Here is a 16,295-nt window from a genome sequence, read left to right on the forward strand (position 1 = left end):
TCACTTAGGTACAGCACCTCACTCAAATGGTGGCTCACCTGCAACAGCAGGAGCAAGCCACTGTTGCTGCCCCACCAAAGTGCCCAGTGCTTCCCCCAGAGAAGTTTGCTGGGAAGGTGGAGGAGTTTCCTGCATTCCAGGCACAGTGCAAACTGTATACTGAATTACGTGCCTGAGGCTTCCTCAATGACAAGACCAAGGTATGCTTCATTTTCAGCCTCTTAAAGCGGCAGGCAGCTAAATGGGCTACCCCCTTGCTTCTAGCCCCATCACCCCTGCTGACTGACTACCAGGGCTTTCTGGACCATATGGCGGTGGCTTTTGCTAACCCCCAGCAAGCAGCCACCACCAATTGGAAAATCCGGACCCTGAAGCAGGGTAGAGACTCGGTTTCCCAGTACTCCACCAAGCTGAAGCTTCTGGCCCAAGACCTGGCCTGGAATGAGATTGCCCTCATGGACCAGTATATGGAGGGGCTGGCTGACGAAGTCCTTGATGAGCTGGCACGACTAGACCAACCGGCCACGTTGCAAGGCCTAATCACGCTGTGTCTCCGCATCGATGGCTGCCTGGAAAGCCGCTGACAAGCGTGAAGCAGTGCCCGTCCCTCTCAGCCGCCAGTAAAAGACCAGCCACAAATCTGAGTGGACCCCCCCACGTGGGGCACCTAGTCAGGTCCCCTCAACCCTACGTTACCGGCCAGGGCCTGTTTCTCATACTGGTCACACTTGGCTTGCCGGACGGGCGCTGGCTGTTCGTCTATGCCATGGTCGACTATGGAACCGCCCGCTGCTTCATTGATGTGGCCTTTGTGAAGCAACACAAATTTGCCCTTTTTGGGTAAACTTATTGAGAGGGCAGTGGCGATGCAATTACAGAATTTCCTGGAGGACGCTTCCATCCTTGATCCATTTCAGTCCGGCTTTCGCCCGGGACACGGGACGGAGACAGTGTTGGTCGCCCTAGTAGATGACCTTCAACGGCATCTGGATCGGGGTGGCTCGGCGGTGCTGATGCTGTTAGACCTGTCGGCGGCGTTCGACACGGTCGACCATCGGCTACTGACGTGCCGCCTCGCCGACGCGGGGATTCAGGGGTTGGCCTTACAGTGGCTTTCCTCTTTCCTGGAAGGTCGGGGACAAAAGGTCGCAATAGGGGGGGAGCTATCCCAGAGGCGCACACTTGATTGTGGTGTGCCCCAGGGGGCGGTTCTCTCCCCGATGTTATTCAATATCTACATGCGGCCTCTTGCCCAGATTGCCCGAAGGTATGGGCTGGGGTGTCACCAGTATGCTGATGACACCCAGCTCTATCTACTGATGGACGGCTGGCCGGTCTGCGCCCCAGAAAATCTTGACCGGGCATTACGGGCCGTGGCTGAGTGGCTCAGACTGAGTGGGCTGAAGCTAAATCCTACGAAGACAGAGGTCCTTTGCTTGGGTCGCCGCGGCCCGGGGGGGGATCCCCCTGCCAGCTTTTGACGGTGCGCCGCTGATGGCGGCGGACAGAGTCAGGAGCTTGGGGGTGCTATTGGAGCCTTCCTTAAAGATGGAGGCTCAGATAGCAGCCGCTGCCAAGTCCGCATTTTTTCATCTTAGGCGGGCAAGGCAGCTGGCCCCCTTCTTGGAGCGTGACGACCTAGCAACAGTGATCCATGCTACGGTCACCTCGAGGTTAGACTACTGCAATGCCCTCTACATGGGGCTGCCCCTGTCCCGGACTCGAAAACTGCAGCTGGTGCAGAATGCCGCGGCCCGGCTGTTATTGGGTCTCCCAAAGTGGGGACACATTCGGCCGGGTCTTCGGACCTTGCACTGGCTTCCAGTGATGTATCGAGTCCGGTACAAGGTGCTGGTTATTACCTTTAAAGCCCTATATGGCCTGGGACCTGCCTACCTGAAGGACCGTCTCTCCCCATATGTTCCCCAGAGAGCACTGAGGTCAGGAACACAAAATCTCCTCTCTATCCCCGGGCCAAAAGAAGCCCGCTTGAAAGTCACCCGAGATAGGGCTTTCTCCGTTATGGCCCCCACTTGGTGGAATCAGCTGCCGGAAGAGGTGAGGGCCCTGCGGGATCTGGCTCAATTCCGCAGGGCCTGTAAGACAACCCTCTTCCGGCTAGCTTACACCTAGCTGGGATGGAAACCTGACGTAACTGGCCAGCCATCTGTTCACATAAATGACATGTTATTGGTTTTAAGCTGCATTGTTTTTATGAATTGAAATGTATTGGTTTTAATGTTTAAATGTCAAGTATTTAATTGTTTTATACTTAAATTGTTAAATTGTTAATTGTTGGAAGCCGCCCTGAGCCACTTGTGGGAAGGGCGGGATACAAATCCCGAATAAATAAATAAATAAATAAACACCAGATCCCGGTGCAGGACAAAGACACACCGACCCTGGTCGAAGTCATCGACCGGCGCCTCCTCCGCCCCGGTCCGGTGACCCAGGAGACCTGCCCGGTCATGCTCCAGATCCAACACTATCACAAGCAAGTACAATTTGATGTTGCTTGCATGCCCTGCATGTCATCGCATATGCTGATGACACCCAGCTCTATCTGCTCATGGACGGCCGGCCCGCCTGTGCCCCAGAAAATCTGGACCGGGCGCTACAGGCAGAGGCTAGGTGGCTTAGGCTGAGCGGGCTGAAGCTGAATCCGGCGAAGACAGAGGTCCTTTGCTTGGGTCGTTGCGGCCCGTGAAGGGAGATCCCCCTGCCGGTTTTTGACGGCGCGCTGTTGATAGCGGTGAGCAGGGTCAAGAGCTTGGGGGTACTATTGGAGCCTTCACTGACGATGGAGGCTCAGATAGCAGCCACTGCCAAGTCCGCATTTTTTCATCTTAGGCGGGCGAGGCAATTGGCCCCCTTCCCGGAATGTGACGACCTAGCAACAGTGATTCACGCTACGGTCACCTCGAGGTTGGACTACTGTAATGCCCTCTACATGGGGCTACCCTTATGCCGGACCCGGAAACTGCAGTTAGTGCAGAACGCCGCTGCCCGGCTGCTATTAGGGCTCCCAAGATGGGAGCACATACAGTCGGGGCTCCGGGACCTGCACTGGCTGCCAGTAATATTCCGAGTCCAGTACAAGGTGTTGGTCATCACCTTTAAAGCCCTATATGGCCTAGGACCTGCCTACCTTAGGGACCGTCTCTCCCCACACGTTCCCCAGAGAGTACTACGATCGGGTTCACAAAACCTGCTGGTAATCCCCGGGCCAAAGGAGGCCCGTCTAAAAGCCACCAGGGATCGGGCCTTCTCAATAACGGCACCTTACTGGTGGAACCAGCTGCCGGAGGAGGTGCGGGCCCTGCGGGACCTAGGGCAGTTCCGCAGGGCCTGTAAGACAGCCCTCTTCTGGCAGGCCTATAACATCTAACTGACAAGGAGAACATCTTCTGGATGGAACAAAAATGCATCTACAGACCGCTGCTTTTATTCTTATTCTGTTATTAATTATGGTTTTAACTTATTTGTAAATGTTTTTAAACCAAACCTATGTAAATTATAATGTTGTAAGCCGCCCTGAGACACTTCGGTGAGAAGGGCGGGATATAAGTCTAAATATAAATAAATAAATAAATACCCGCATTCTGCGACTCTCCTGGCTCAACCCCCTCGTGGACTGGGCACAGGGAAAGCTGAGCTTCTAGGACCCTTGTCCTCAGCAGGCCCGGTTGGCCACCCTGGCTGCTGCCGCCCCGGCTGCTGGTCCTCTACTTCCCCTGGCCTACACAGACTTTGCCAATGTCTTTGAGGAAAAGGGGGCTGACCAGCTCCCTCCGCACCGGCCTTATGACTGCGCCATCAATTTGGTACCAGGGGCACCCCTGCCATGGGGCGGCTCTACCCTATGTCTGAACCGGAGCTAGCAGCCCTGCGGGTCTTCCTCGCAAAAAACCTGGAACGGGGTTTCATCCAGCAATCCACATCCCTGCTGTCCGCCCTTGTTCTCTTTGTCAAAAAGAAAGGCAGCGAGCTCTGGCCCTGCAATGACTACCGGGCCCTGAACAAAATCAGCATCTGGGACCGCTACCCTTTGCCACTGATCCCAGAACTACTGGATCACCTTAAGGGGGCCCAGGTCTATACCAAGCTGGACCTCCGGGGCATGTACAACTTGGTGCGGATCCACGCAGGAGACGAATGGAAGACAGCTTTCAAAACCCGCTATGGCCAGTATGAGTATCTCGTGATGCTCTACGGCCTGACGATTGCCCCCGCCGTCTTCCAAAGGCTGATGAACGACATATTTCGTGACTTGCTCGACCGCTTTGTGATCATTTATTTAGATGACATTTTAATTTATTCCCAAAGCCCTAACGAGCATGCAGGGCACCTCTGCCAGGTCCTGCAATGCCTGCACGAGCATGGTCTCTACACCAAGCTAGAGAAGTGTGCCTTCGACTTAACAGCAGTTGAATTCCTTGGCCACATCATCTCACCCCATGGGACTCGGATGGACCTGAACAAAGTCAAGGCAGTCCTGACCTGGAAGACACTGCGGAACCGCAAGGACGTACAGCGGTTACTTGGCTTTTCCAATTATTACTGCCAGTTCATCCCTGCCTATGCCGACGTAACCACACCTCTGACCCAGCTCTTCGGGCTCAAAGAGCTATTTCATTGGACTCCAGAGGCAGACCATGCCTTCACCATCCTGAAAACCTGCTTCACCACTGAGCCGCTCCTGCGATACCCAGACCCGCAGCTGCCGTTCATGGTAGAGACCGACGCCTCCAGCATGGTCCTCGGCGCAGTGCTATCCCAGCGGGAAGACCCCTCCCAGCCGCTACAACCCTGTGCATACTACTCGCGGCAGCTGACACCCGCAGAGCGCAACTACACCATCTGGGAGCGGGAACTCCTGGCCATCAAGACCACCTTCGAGGTTTGGAGGCATCACCTTGAAGGGGCCCGCCACCCTCTCCAGGTCCTGACTGACTACCAGAACCTGAAGCATCTACAGACTGCTCGACGCCTCACTCAGCGTCAGATCCAGTGGTCCCTCTTCTTTTCCCAGTTTGACTTCTGGATCACCTACATCCCGCAGAACCTGAAAGTGGACACCCTCTCCTGAAAACCAGAGTACGCTGTGCCTCTAATGGAGGAGACCTCAACTGGGCTCATCCTTGCACTCTCGGTCTTCGCTGCCACCACAACTCGTCCAACCTTCACAGCAGATATCCAGGCCAGCCAGGCCCAAGACCCCTGGGCTCAGCAACACCTCCTGGAAGTGCAAGATGGCCCAGACAGGGACCTCTCTACCTGCCAAGGTGTCCTCCTGCACCGTGGGTGCCTATACATGCCTCCAGGGCCCCTCCGGGCCGACATGCTCCACCTCACCCACGACTTCCCTCCTGCAGGGCACTTCAGCCAACACAAGACCCTGCACCTGCTCATACGAGAGTTCTGGTGGCCTTGCATCCGTGCTGACGTGGCCCGCTATGTCGGTTCCTGTGAGGTCTGCCGGTGGGCCAAGGATGTACTGGCCAAGCCCCCAGGGCTTTTGCATCCCCTACCCACGCCTGCAGGATCCTGGGACAACGTCTGCCTGGACTTTATCACTGACCTCGCCAAGTCCAAGTGGCACACTTGCATCCTGGTGATGATGGACTTCTTCACCAAGATGGCTCACTTATTTCCATGTCCTAAGCTGCCCACGGCTCCTGAAACAGTCCAGTTCTACATCTAGCACGTCTTTCGCCTGCATGGGCTCCCGGCACACTTGATCTCAGTTCGAGACCCCCAGTTCACCTCCCGATTATGGCAAGCTCTGCACTCCAGCTTAGGCACCCAGGTGCATTTGTCCTCAGCTTACCATCCCCAAATTGATGGACAGACCGAACGCACCAACGCCATGCTGGAATAATACCTGCATTGCTACACCAACTACCAGCAGCTACCCTGACCTGCCTGGCCCGTCTGTGGGGGGGGGGGGGGGTAGGATACTGTCATGAGCCCTGATGAGGGGGAGCTGGAAGGGTTAACAGACTTGGAGGAGTTGCCAGCCAGTTCCTCAGCTGAACAAACAGCAGCTGGCCCATCAATCACTCTCCAGGCACCAGTGTCAGCTGCTGATGATCAATCTCCTCCAAGCTCTCCTCCTCCCATCTCAAGAGTTCAAAGCAGGCTCTGGAAAGAACTTTAGAGTGAAGACATGAGGCACGCCGATACTTCAGATCTCTCAGCCCTGAGTTCTAGCAGAGTCACTGCCACCCAGGGAGCAGGCTGATTGAGGCTCCTATATAGCTCCCACCCAGGACCTGGTAACCTTGTGGAAGCAACAAGTCTATTCTCTGGCTTGCATCCACGCTCCTTCCTGATCCTGACCTGCTTGATTTCCTTGGCACCCTGATCTTTGGCTTTTGGACATTGACTTCTGATTCCGGTTTGCGATTCTTCATTGGTGACTTGGCTCCTGCTTGACTTCCTGGATTTTGACCTTGGACTGGCTTTGGACTCCTGCCTGTCTGTACCCTGAGAACGTGACACCTATGTTTTTTTTACAATGGAACCATAATTAGCAGTATCCCAACTTTAATTCCCTGTTTAGAACTTAGATATGTATATAATCTTAAACACCCTGAATGGTTTCCATTTGAAAAAAAAAAGCCATCTGGGAAAATTTACATGAAAGAACACTCAGATTTTAATTATACATTTAACAGCATAAATGCATTTGATAATGCATCTATAGCATGGGTATACAAAATGAAGCTATAAGAGATATCAATTTTTCCTATGCACTGTGTTGGGTTTTGCCTACCACCAACTCTATAAATGGAAAGAATGTCATACTGAATTTTGCATTTTAAAATCCATGAGAATTAAATTTGCATCCCAAATTTCAAAATGAGAATATGCTACACTTACTGAGTAGTAACATGCTGTATATCAAATAACTAATTTTAATTGGAGTTACTTGATGCAATCAATGTTCTAACTCTACCAAAATGTTTTCCAAAATTGAGTTCTAGCTTTGGTAAATTCCTTAATAAGAATGACCTAAGGGCTAAAGAGATTAAAAAAAATACTCACTACAATACTAAGGAACATCTTAAAAAGGCATCTCTGACAGCAGGAAAATTGCACACAAAAATAGAAATGGTAAATTCTTCTAGCTGAATGACAATTCTCACTAATTACACATCATTTTTATTGATTAAGTGTTAAGAATTACAGAAAATCATCTGTTCAATCTTGCAAACGTAATTTAGTCAAAATATGTCAGTTCCTATTATTCTTTCCCCCCTCCACACTGAAACCGTCTTTCAGAAAATTTAATGTAAAAACTCATAATCCACAACAAACTAATTTGGCTCCAAGGTATCTTAAATACATATCTTAAATATCTCCTTGAGGCCTCAAGCAAGACGCATCCCTAACTAATCTAGACTGTGGTATATTCTTTCCCTCTTTTGAAAACCACCTAAAGTCCTTTTGGGTAAGCCCTGCACTCATATTCCACCCTGAAAGAATTAATATAATTCGCCTTAAAGACCAAATTCTTTCAAAATGTGGTTTAGAAATTTTAAAGTGCACAAATATCTAATTGTATAGGCTGCATCTGGCCAATTAAGGATCACAAAACCAAATATAACTTGAGTCAACTAATTTGTGGCTTTTGTCACATTATGAGAAGACGAGACTCAGTGGAAAATGCAATATTGCTAGGAAAAGTAGACGATAGCAGGAAAAGAGGAAGACACAAGATGAGATGGATTGACTCAATAAAGGACGCCACGGCCTTCAGTTTGCAAGACTTCAGCAAGGCCATCAGTGACAGGATGTTCTGGAGGTCATTATAGGATTGCTGTGTCAGAATTTGATGGCACATAGTGCACAAAAACATTTGGTGAAATGTGGGGCAAAAATGTAAAGATGTTGGTCAGCTGGATGTGAGCAAAAGGTTGGCTATATCATGATACACATTTTAAAATTGTTTAACAACACCACATACGTTCTTGTCACATCTTGTTCAATCATTCCTCTCAGTTCTTTGTCTTGAAAAAACTTGTTCCAGAGACTCTGAAAAACCAAAGGAGAATGGTAGTGGCATGTATACGTATTGTACAAATCTGAAACATGTTGCATTTATCAAGATCACAGCTTGCAAATTTTTGCGCTTTTCATCAAATTTCATAATAATAAATCGAATAAGAAATCACAATCTGAGAAAGTAACATGCCACTGGAATCACAAAGGGGTAGGAATACTTCTACAGTAATAATAGATCTTACTGGGCCTTGGAGTCTACCTAACCAGTGCATTAATAAAAGTAGAATACTTTTTTAAAAAAAAGGAAGAAGAAGATTCCATGGAGGAAACATCTGGCTAATAGACAAGTTCTAATTTTCAAAATGTTTATATGATAGCATAGGCCAGGGGTGGCCAACGGTAGCTCTCCAGATATTTTTTGCCTAAAATTCCCATCAACCCCAGCCAGCATGGCCAATGGCTGGGGCTGATGGGAGTTGTAGGCAAAAAACATCTGGAGAGCTACCATTGGCCACCCCTGGCAAAGGCAGTTTATCTAACACAGCGAAAAACACTAAGTATATTTAATTTACTTAATTGGCCGGTCTTGAATTTGCCCTTTTTGGTCAAAATTATTGAGAGGACAGTAGTAAGGTAAGGTAAGGTAAAATTTTATTTGTATCCCGCCCTCTCCACCTAGGTAGGCTCAGGGCGGCTAACAACATCTTATACATATACAATAATAAGTGTAAAAACTTTAAATTTAACAATAAAACTTAAATTTAACATCATAAAAACCCGTTACTGTATTTAAAAGTTCATAATTTAGTGCTATAGTTACAGAGTTTTCTGGAGGATGCTTCTGTCCTGGACCCCCATCAGTCCAGTTTTTGCCCAGGTCATGGGGTGGAGATAGTACTGGTCGCTTTGGTGGATGATCTCCAGCAGCATCTGGACCAAGGTCGTTCAGCGATACTGATGCTGTTGGACCTGTCAGCTCCATTCGACATGGTCGACCATCAGTTGCTGATTCACCACCTTGCCGACGCAGGGATTCAGGGGTTGGCCTTACAATGCCTCTCCTCTTTTCTCCATGGTCGGGGACAAAGGGTGGTAATTGGAGGACAGTCATCCCAGAGGCACCCACTTAATTGTGGTGTGCCTTAGGGGCGGTGCTCTCCCCGATGCTGTTCAACATCTATATGCACCCCCTTGCCCAGATTGCCAGGAGGTATGGGCTGGGTTGCCATCAGTACGCTGATGACACTCAGCTCTATCTACTGATGGACGGCCGGTCTGCCTGTACCCCAGAAAATCTGGATCTGACACTGAAGGCCGTGGCAGGGTCACTTAAGCTGAGTCGCCTGAGGCTGAACCCGACAAAGACAGAAGTCCTTTGCCTGAGCCGTGGCGGCCTGGGAAGGCGAATTCCCCTACCAGCTTTTGATGGTGTGTCACTTGCAACGGTGCTCAAGGGTGCTACTGGAACCTTCATTGACAATGGAGGCCCAGAGAGCAGCCACTGCCAAATCCACCTTTTTCCATCTTAGGCGGGCAAGGCAGTTGGTCCCTTTCCTCGACAGTGGCGACCTGGCAACTGTGATCCATGCTATGGTCACCTCGAGATTGGACTAATGTAACGCCCTCTACATGGCGGGATATAAATCCAATAAAATAAATTAGATAAGTAAATACATGATATGATAAAACTACACATCTGGTTTTCTTCTGTCTCAAGAACCTCCTAAATCTGACCCTAACTCAAGTCTATACAATGGAGCTTATTTCTCAGGAAAGCTGGGGTGCCAGACTTACCTTGAGACCTATTTGCAGGTCTGTGGAAGGTGAGGAGGAGCTGACATGTTGGCTCAGGCTGGGGGCCTGGGTGGCAGGACTAAGATGTGGCTAGTTGGGGTGAGCCCAACCAGGAATTAATGGCTTGTCGCATTTCATGGGCCTCAGTAGGCATAAGGACTTTGCCTACCGACCCACCCTTTATGCTTGCGCCATGTGTGTGTTTCATCAGGTGTACTGTTTATATGTTGGGATTTTGATTTTCTTGTGTATGTTCCTTTGCTGTCACAACTGCATTGGCAGTATCAACATGGGACAAGATGCATTTTGGGAGAAAGGCAGCCTCTGTCCCCATTTTGCCAAAATTTGAGGGATCCTCTTAAGGGAATTTGGGTGAAGGTTTCAAAGGCCATGCCCATCTTGGTGACCATCAAGGCATCCTCAATCTCAAGTGGCAGGAGAGTCAAAACAGTAGCTATTGTTCACATGGAATCCAGAATTTTGCCATCCCCTGGTCACCTCCCAGCAAGTGGGCTGAGGGTAAGGTGGGGTTTCTCATAAACTAGCAGGTGGGTCGTCTGATGCCTGGATCTGTTTGCTCCATGCTGTGCCAAGGCTCTTAACAGTTGCTTTAAGCTATAAAGTTGTGGCCATTTTCAAATCTGGAAGGTTGTCTGTTGTCTTCATGCAATGTGGGAGGGACTGGGTGGTGTTTTGCCATCTCCTTGACTCCTTCGGGGCTGGGTCTGCAAGTGCTTTTTAGATTGCACCATGTATATTCCTAATCTCTGTTCTTCCTGGCCTGTGATTCTGTGCTTTCTGTACTGAAGGATCTGAAATCCCAATTCTGCAAAGACTTTTAAATCTATTGCTGAGGATTTAACTCCACCTCATTACTTCATGGTTGAACTCTATCAACTCACCTTTATACTTTCTCTGTTTGTGACTTGCATAAATGCAGCCAAATTTTGAAGCTGAAATGTCAAATGCTTCCAATAGGTTTAAGCGTGGAATCAGTTGCTCACCTGTGTAAGACTGGAACTAGACTTTATAGCAGATGTATTGTTGCCAAAAACAGCAGTGCATACATCCGCCGAGTAATATTAAGTAATACAAAACATGTGATGTGACATCACTTTGCTATCACTTCATTGGTTATAATTTAGGAGCGAGGAGAAAATGTTATACGAAGGTGACATCACATCTAACATTTTGTATTCAAATACATTACTAGGGATAAGAGAAAGGGAGATGTGCATACGTGTCTCCCAACATCTAATTGCAGCCTGTGTGTTAACTCTAAAACAAAACATTTACAGAACTGCTGTATAGCTATATTGTCCAATTAAGGCCAACAGCCATTCCTGAGATATTTTTACAATGCCACAGCTGCAAACATTTGCAAGAGGGCCTGATCAGTATTCATGAAAAGTTTAAATAAAATAGCTTAGTTCACGAGAAAGTAACAAGAAGCAAGAACCCTCCCCAAATGTTTCTTATCATGTGGTCAACTTGATCATCCAAATATTGCCCCTTAAGCAGTGTATATAAGCTTTAAAAATAATAAGAGATGCTAGTTCAACAGGCAATATATCAACGTTATTGGTTCCACTTGATATTCACTGGAAGAATTAATCATGGTATATTCAGCTGTTTTTTAAAATTGCAGAAATGTTTAAATAAAAGAGCTGATGACTAACATTTTTTTAAATGAATACGAACAGGTGGCAACTCTCTGAGAGAATGAAACAAAGTCCCAGCTCTGATCTCTTGCTCATCAAGACATCATCAGCTGAGAGTGACTGAATGCACAGCATGCTCCACTTGCAGAGAAGAGCATCTTCAACTTTTTTTTTGTGAGTTTAGAGATGGAGCATCAAGTCCAATAGTTTTGTTTTCACTTGGCTACTTGAATAGTGGACTTGAAGGTGAAATTCAATAGTGTGTGTAAACCCCTCTCCAGACAAATCAAACCAAGGCAAGCAGAAAACATGTATCTAAAGCCAGTAGTATAAAACTTGGACCAATTTCCCACTCACCTTACGCTGCTCTCACGTTCCTCTTCTCAGCGGGCTTCCTTCCGATTTCACACTATCTGCCCCGGGCTTTAACTAGCATTGGTGTTTTCATGCAACAAACAGAAAACACCAATGCTAGTTGCAGCTCTGGGGCAGATAGTGTGAAATCAGAAGGAAGCCCCACTGAGAAGAGGAACATGAGAGCAGCGTAAGGTGAGTGGGAAATTGGTCTTGGTATATGAATGGGAATTAAAAGGCGGAATTTGCTGGCTTTGAGAATATAGGACAGTATGACAACAGGCATAATGATCCTGCCTCAAGCAGCTACTGAGTGAGCAGATAACAAAGAGATCCCACAAATGATTCCGCCATAGTATTTACACCTAACAGAGTAGCACTAGGAATGTTAATTTTAATTGGAATGTTTTTAAGTGAATGTGCTTTTAAAACCTGTTGTATAATTTATTGTATGGATCGATGTTGTTAGCCGCCCTGAGCCTGCTTTGGCGGGGAGGGCGGGATATAAATAAAATATTATTATTATTATTATTATTATTATTACAAAGATTAATCATACCCTTACTTAGGACTGTTTATCTGGCCACCAGACGCTTTGGATAAGCAAGCAGTCCCCTATATGAATGACTGAGGACCCAGAAAATCTGGCTTCAGAATACTGTAAAACTAGACCTTGGATCTCTTCTAGAGGCTGAGTATCTTACTGCTTCTGACTCTAGATATATGCTGTCTGATTTATGGATTTGTTTCACATGGTTACTTTCTATTATTGTTCCATAGTTTTAAAAATTTCAACTAGGATACAGCTTGATTGCTGTGAAAGGTCATTTGCCAGTTCCCTGCCTCCTCAGTTGCCTACTCCCCCTTCTTTGTTCAATCCATGGCATGATGTAGGTTATAGCAATTTCAGTGTCTATCAATGCCACACTACAACCTCATTTAATCTTCTTTGGACCAACCACACATGATAAGGTTTATGCACTCTGAACCTAATTAAGGAGTATAGATATCTGTTATATACTTAGCAGATGACAAAAAGGCTTTGATTACCCCTTCATCCTGTGAAAGTGGGTTGTTGATCATCAAGTCTTGCTGTCCAGCTTTCCTGGGATTTGTAATATGCTGCAGATGGGAACAAGACCTTACATTTTAGACTCTCTCACATTAGAGATACTTAAATATGGAATAAAGGAATGAAAATTTTGTCTTAAACTCAACTTACTATTTCTTTAATCTTGTTATACTGTGTTCTTAATTTTGTTGTTTTGCTGATCCATTGACTTCTATCAGGAGGCAGAACATTCAGAAATAGCTGTAAATCAAATGAATAATTGGTTGGTTAGAAAGGCAAGCAAGAACCATCAACTTTCTAAACAGAATCATTTATTAAATAATGGAACCAGTCAGAGCTACTGTGCTGCTTTCTACAAACCTGAAGGAAACTACTTTAAGAGGATGGATACTTTTCAAACAATGCTTAGTAGTTAGTTGCAAAGCTCAGTATAAAATATATTGATTTCATGGAATCATCTGACTGTGGACCATTCCTAAGGCAAAGTTATTTGACGATCTCAGTATGATTTGTAATTTAACTTTATGGTGCTTCAGATTTAGAAGATGAATGATAAAAATGGATACAGTAACACTTACACAAAATATTTTTGGAAAAACTCAATGGTTCATTATATCAAGTGATCTTCAAGTGCATCAGGTACTATTTTAATATATTACCAACACAAGCTGTAAATAAATGTTTTCTTCTTACCTTCCAGCAAACACTACGGAACCTGCTGCTTCTCAGCTGCCCATTAATCCCCTTCAGCCGTATTGTTGCCAAGTAATTGTTGTTTACAAATAATTCTTCCCATTCTTTACTACATAGAACAAACAAGAGAAAAGAACTTTTAAAATTATTATTAAAGACTTAGTTGACTAAGAAGCAATATAACATGAAGTAATTTGGGGTAAACAAAAGGAAAGGAAGTTTTAAATGTATATATTTAGCAGTGTGCTATTTCTAAACGCATGGTTGTCTTTTTGGACACATTTCTTCCCTGGATTTAATGAATATGTAGATCACTATAATTATGCCAGCTACTGAAATTCATAATGTCTGTGGAGGCTATTCCATTTCCTCTAAATGTTGGTATTGCAGTTCAGTGAATAAACAACAAAAATGAATATTAATATAAGCACATTTGGGCTTCACCCATAGATAAAACAGTACCTATTTAAAAGAATGCTTTATTCCAAAACATGGAACCAAGAAGCATGGCGTTGACTATTACTTCTTCACATAACACATTTGCCTAAATGAAGCTTCTTTTCTTCATAACATCAAGCTGGGCAGTTAAGCATAATAGAAGCTGACTTCCGTTAACTTTTAGTGCTATTTACTATTACAGCCTCTTCTTTCTACATGATCAGTTTTGAAATTTTAACAGGTGCTACCATTTTTTTTTTTAAAAATTAAAATTAAAAAAACCCTCACTGTATAAAGTGTTAAAGGCAAGCTTGAGTACCTTGCAGTACCTACGGCTGACTAGATAAACAACCTAAATATGCCTCCTAGGCACCGAGACTCCAGGGGCCTAACACCTGTGCTTCATTAATGTACAAGTAAATCTACTCTACTGGGAAACAATTGGAAATTAATTGTCCCAAACCATTTAGTGAATTTGAATACAAGAATTAAACTATATTTCCTCTATTTTCCACCGAACTGAATCTTTAGAACACTACCACCCATCTGAGGATCTAAAGTTAAATAGCCCAAAGACTTTCCTCAGTCAGTGAAATGTCAAAGATAATTTCAGGATTAAAGGGGAAAAAACTTCACAAAGGCATTTACTTGAATAAAGAGATTCTTTGGTTTGTGGGAGTAAAGGTATGTCGTGGAGAAAAATAGCACTGGCAAGATGTCACTTCTCATTAGGTAGGTGCGGCATAGAATATTTGTATAGTAATTACAGAAAATGTGTTTCAGCTATATACCTCTGATCAAAGTGTGTTCATTATGGCTAAGAGGTTAAGTTTGCCTTCTCTGGAACAGACTCTATACTTTTCTGAAAGTACTTTCATTTGATTTAAATTCCACCTCCTCTCTTCTTCCCCTCCAACAAATGAAGACAACAAATGAAGATAGTTGGCCCAATACATTCCCCATATTTACTGAGACTTCTCCTAGAGATTAGTTACAATTTCCTGTGTGTGGTCAAACATCAGGAGAATGTTCCAGACTGACTCTAGACATTTTATCTGAGCATTGCATCCTTTTTGTCCTTGAGGAAAAATTAGATGGGGCTAATTCTGTGATATGAGATTTCCATCCAGTCCTTCAAACAGTTTTCATGTACTTCCAGACTGGACTGCCAGAACATACTGTAGGTAGGATTGCCTTTGAAAAGTTCTCAAAATATCAACTGATTCAAAATACGGATAACTGGGTTGAGCTACTTTGACCACAGTACACTGATCATAGCTCACCTTTCACAGATTCCAGTTTGTTTCTGGGCCAAATTTAAGGAGTTAGTTTGGCCTTTTGAAGCACTACCTTCTTCAACCACTATCACAAGTTTAGTAGGTTGCCACATGGAAGTTTTAACAGCAGTTCTAGGTTATGGAATTACCTACTAGGAAATGGTATATAGTAGTTCCTCTTTTGGCATTTAGGAGAATGGTCAAAACGATTCATGGGTTATTAATGTTCAGTTAGAGTTGTTATGGAGTTGATTCTGCTTACTGGTTTAAGTTAGTTTGAGATATCATCAGATATCTTATGATACTATGTGCTGGTTTGTTCCATTTTCTTTACTTTTTGTCTTCTGATTGTTGGTTTGTTGGTTGCAGCTGTCTGTGTTCCATGAAAATTATTACCCACTGAGGATTGGCATTGGCAAATATGGGTGTAGGTCCCCAGGAATGGCTGTCTTCTTTAATCTTATCACTGTCTTTATTAGCCTTTACCACACACCTAATCCATAGCAAAGAGCACTCCCCATTCTTTCACCGGGGGGATAGTCATCTTGGGCACAGTGACTCCTCTGGCAGAGCTGTTGGGGTTGCCTGTGTCCCTCTTGTTGGCACAGTACTCTTACATAATTATACAAATCATGCATGGAAATACAATCTATTTTACCCTTAGGCACCCTTACTTCCAAGAATTCTATAAACCATTGTCTTCTCATTACTTTATTCTTCGCTTTACTTGGCTTTCCATCTTGCCAGTCTTTCCCCTCCTTGGCAGTTTGTGTTCAAGGCTTAGGATAACCTTTCCTTTGGACATCTCTCTATTGACCCAAAAGAACACCCACATTTTCAAAAGACTTGCCTCAACAGTGCCAGTGAAATAGCATGTACTTGAGTTGAGCTCCTCTCATTAGTCCTTATTCCCACTGTAAATGACAGCTAAACTAACTAAAGGACTGTTAAGGCCTAATTCTTCACAGAACCAGAGAGTCTTGCACGACAGGTTGC

At 45.5% G+C, this 16,295-nt stretch overlaps 1 protein-coding gene across 1 annotated transcript in view; it reads right to left on the reverse strand.

Moving 5' to 3' along the window:
- TBC1D5 (TBC1 domain family member 5) overlaps positions 1–16,295 on the reverse strand; it is a 533,564-nt gene that overhangs the window by 208,710 nt on the left and 308,559 nt on the right. The window contains exons 5-8 of the mRNA XM_060248746.1: positions 13,585–13,693; positions 13,042–13,131; positions 12,870–12,941; positions 7,973–8,040 (exon numbers count right to left, since the gene is read on the reverse strand). Of these exons, the coding sequence (XP_060104729.1) occupies positions 7,973–8,040; positions 12,870–12,941; positions 13,042–13,131; positions 13,585–13,693 (339 nt within the window). The remainder of the gene's footprint in view (positions 1–7,972; positions 8,041–12,869; positions 12,942–13,041; positions 13,132–13,584; positions 13,694–16,295) is intronic.

The sequence above is a fragment of the Heteronotia binoei genome, chromosome 10 (assembly GCF_032191835.1).
Source record: "Heteronotia binoei isolate CCM8104 ecotype False Entrance Well chromosome 10, APGP_CSIRO_Hbin_v1, whole genome shotgun sequence".
In the NCBI taxonomy this organism is placed as follows: domain Eukaryota; kingdom Metazoa; phylum Chordata; class Lepidosauria; order Squamata; family Gekkonidae; genus Heteronotia; species Heteronotia binoei.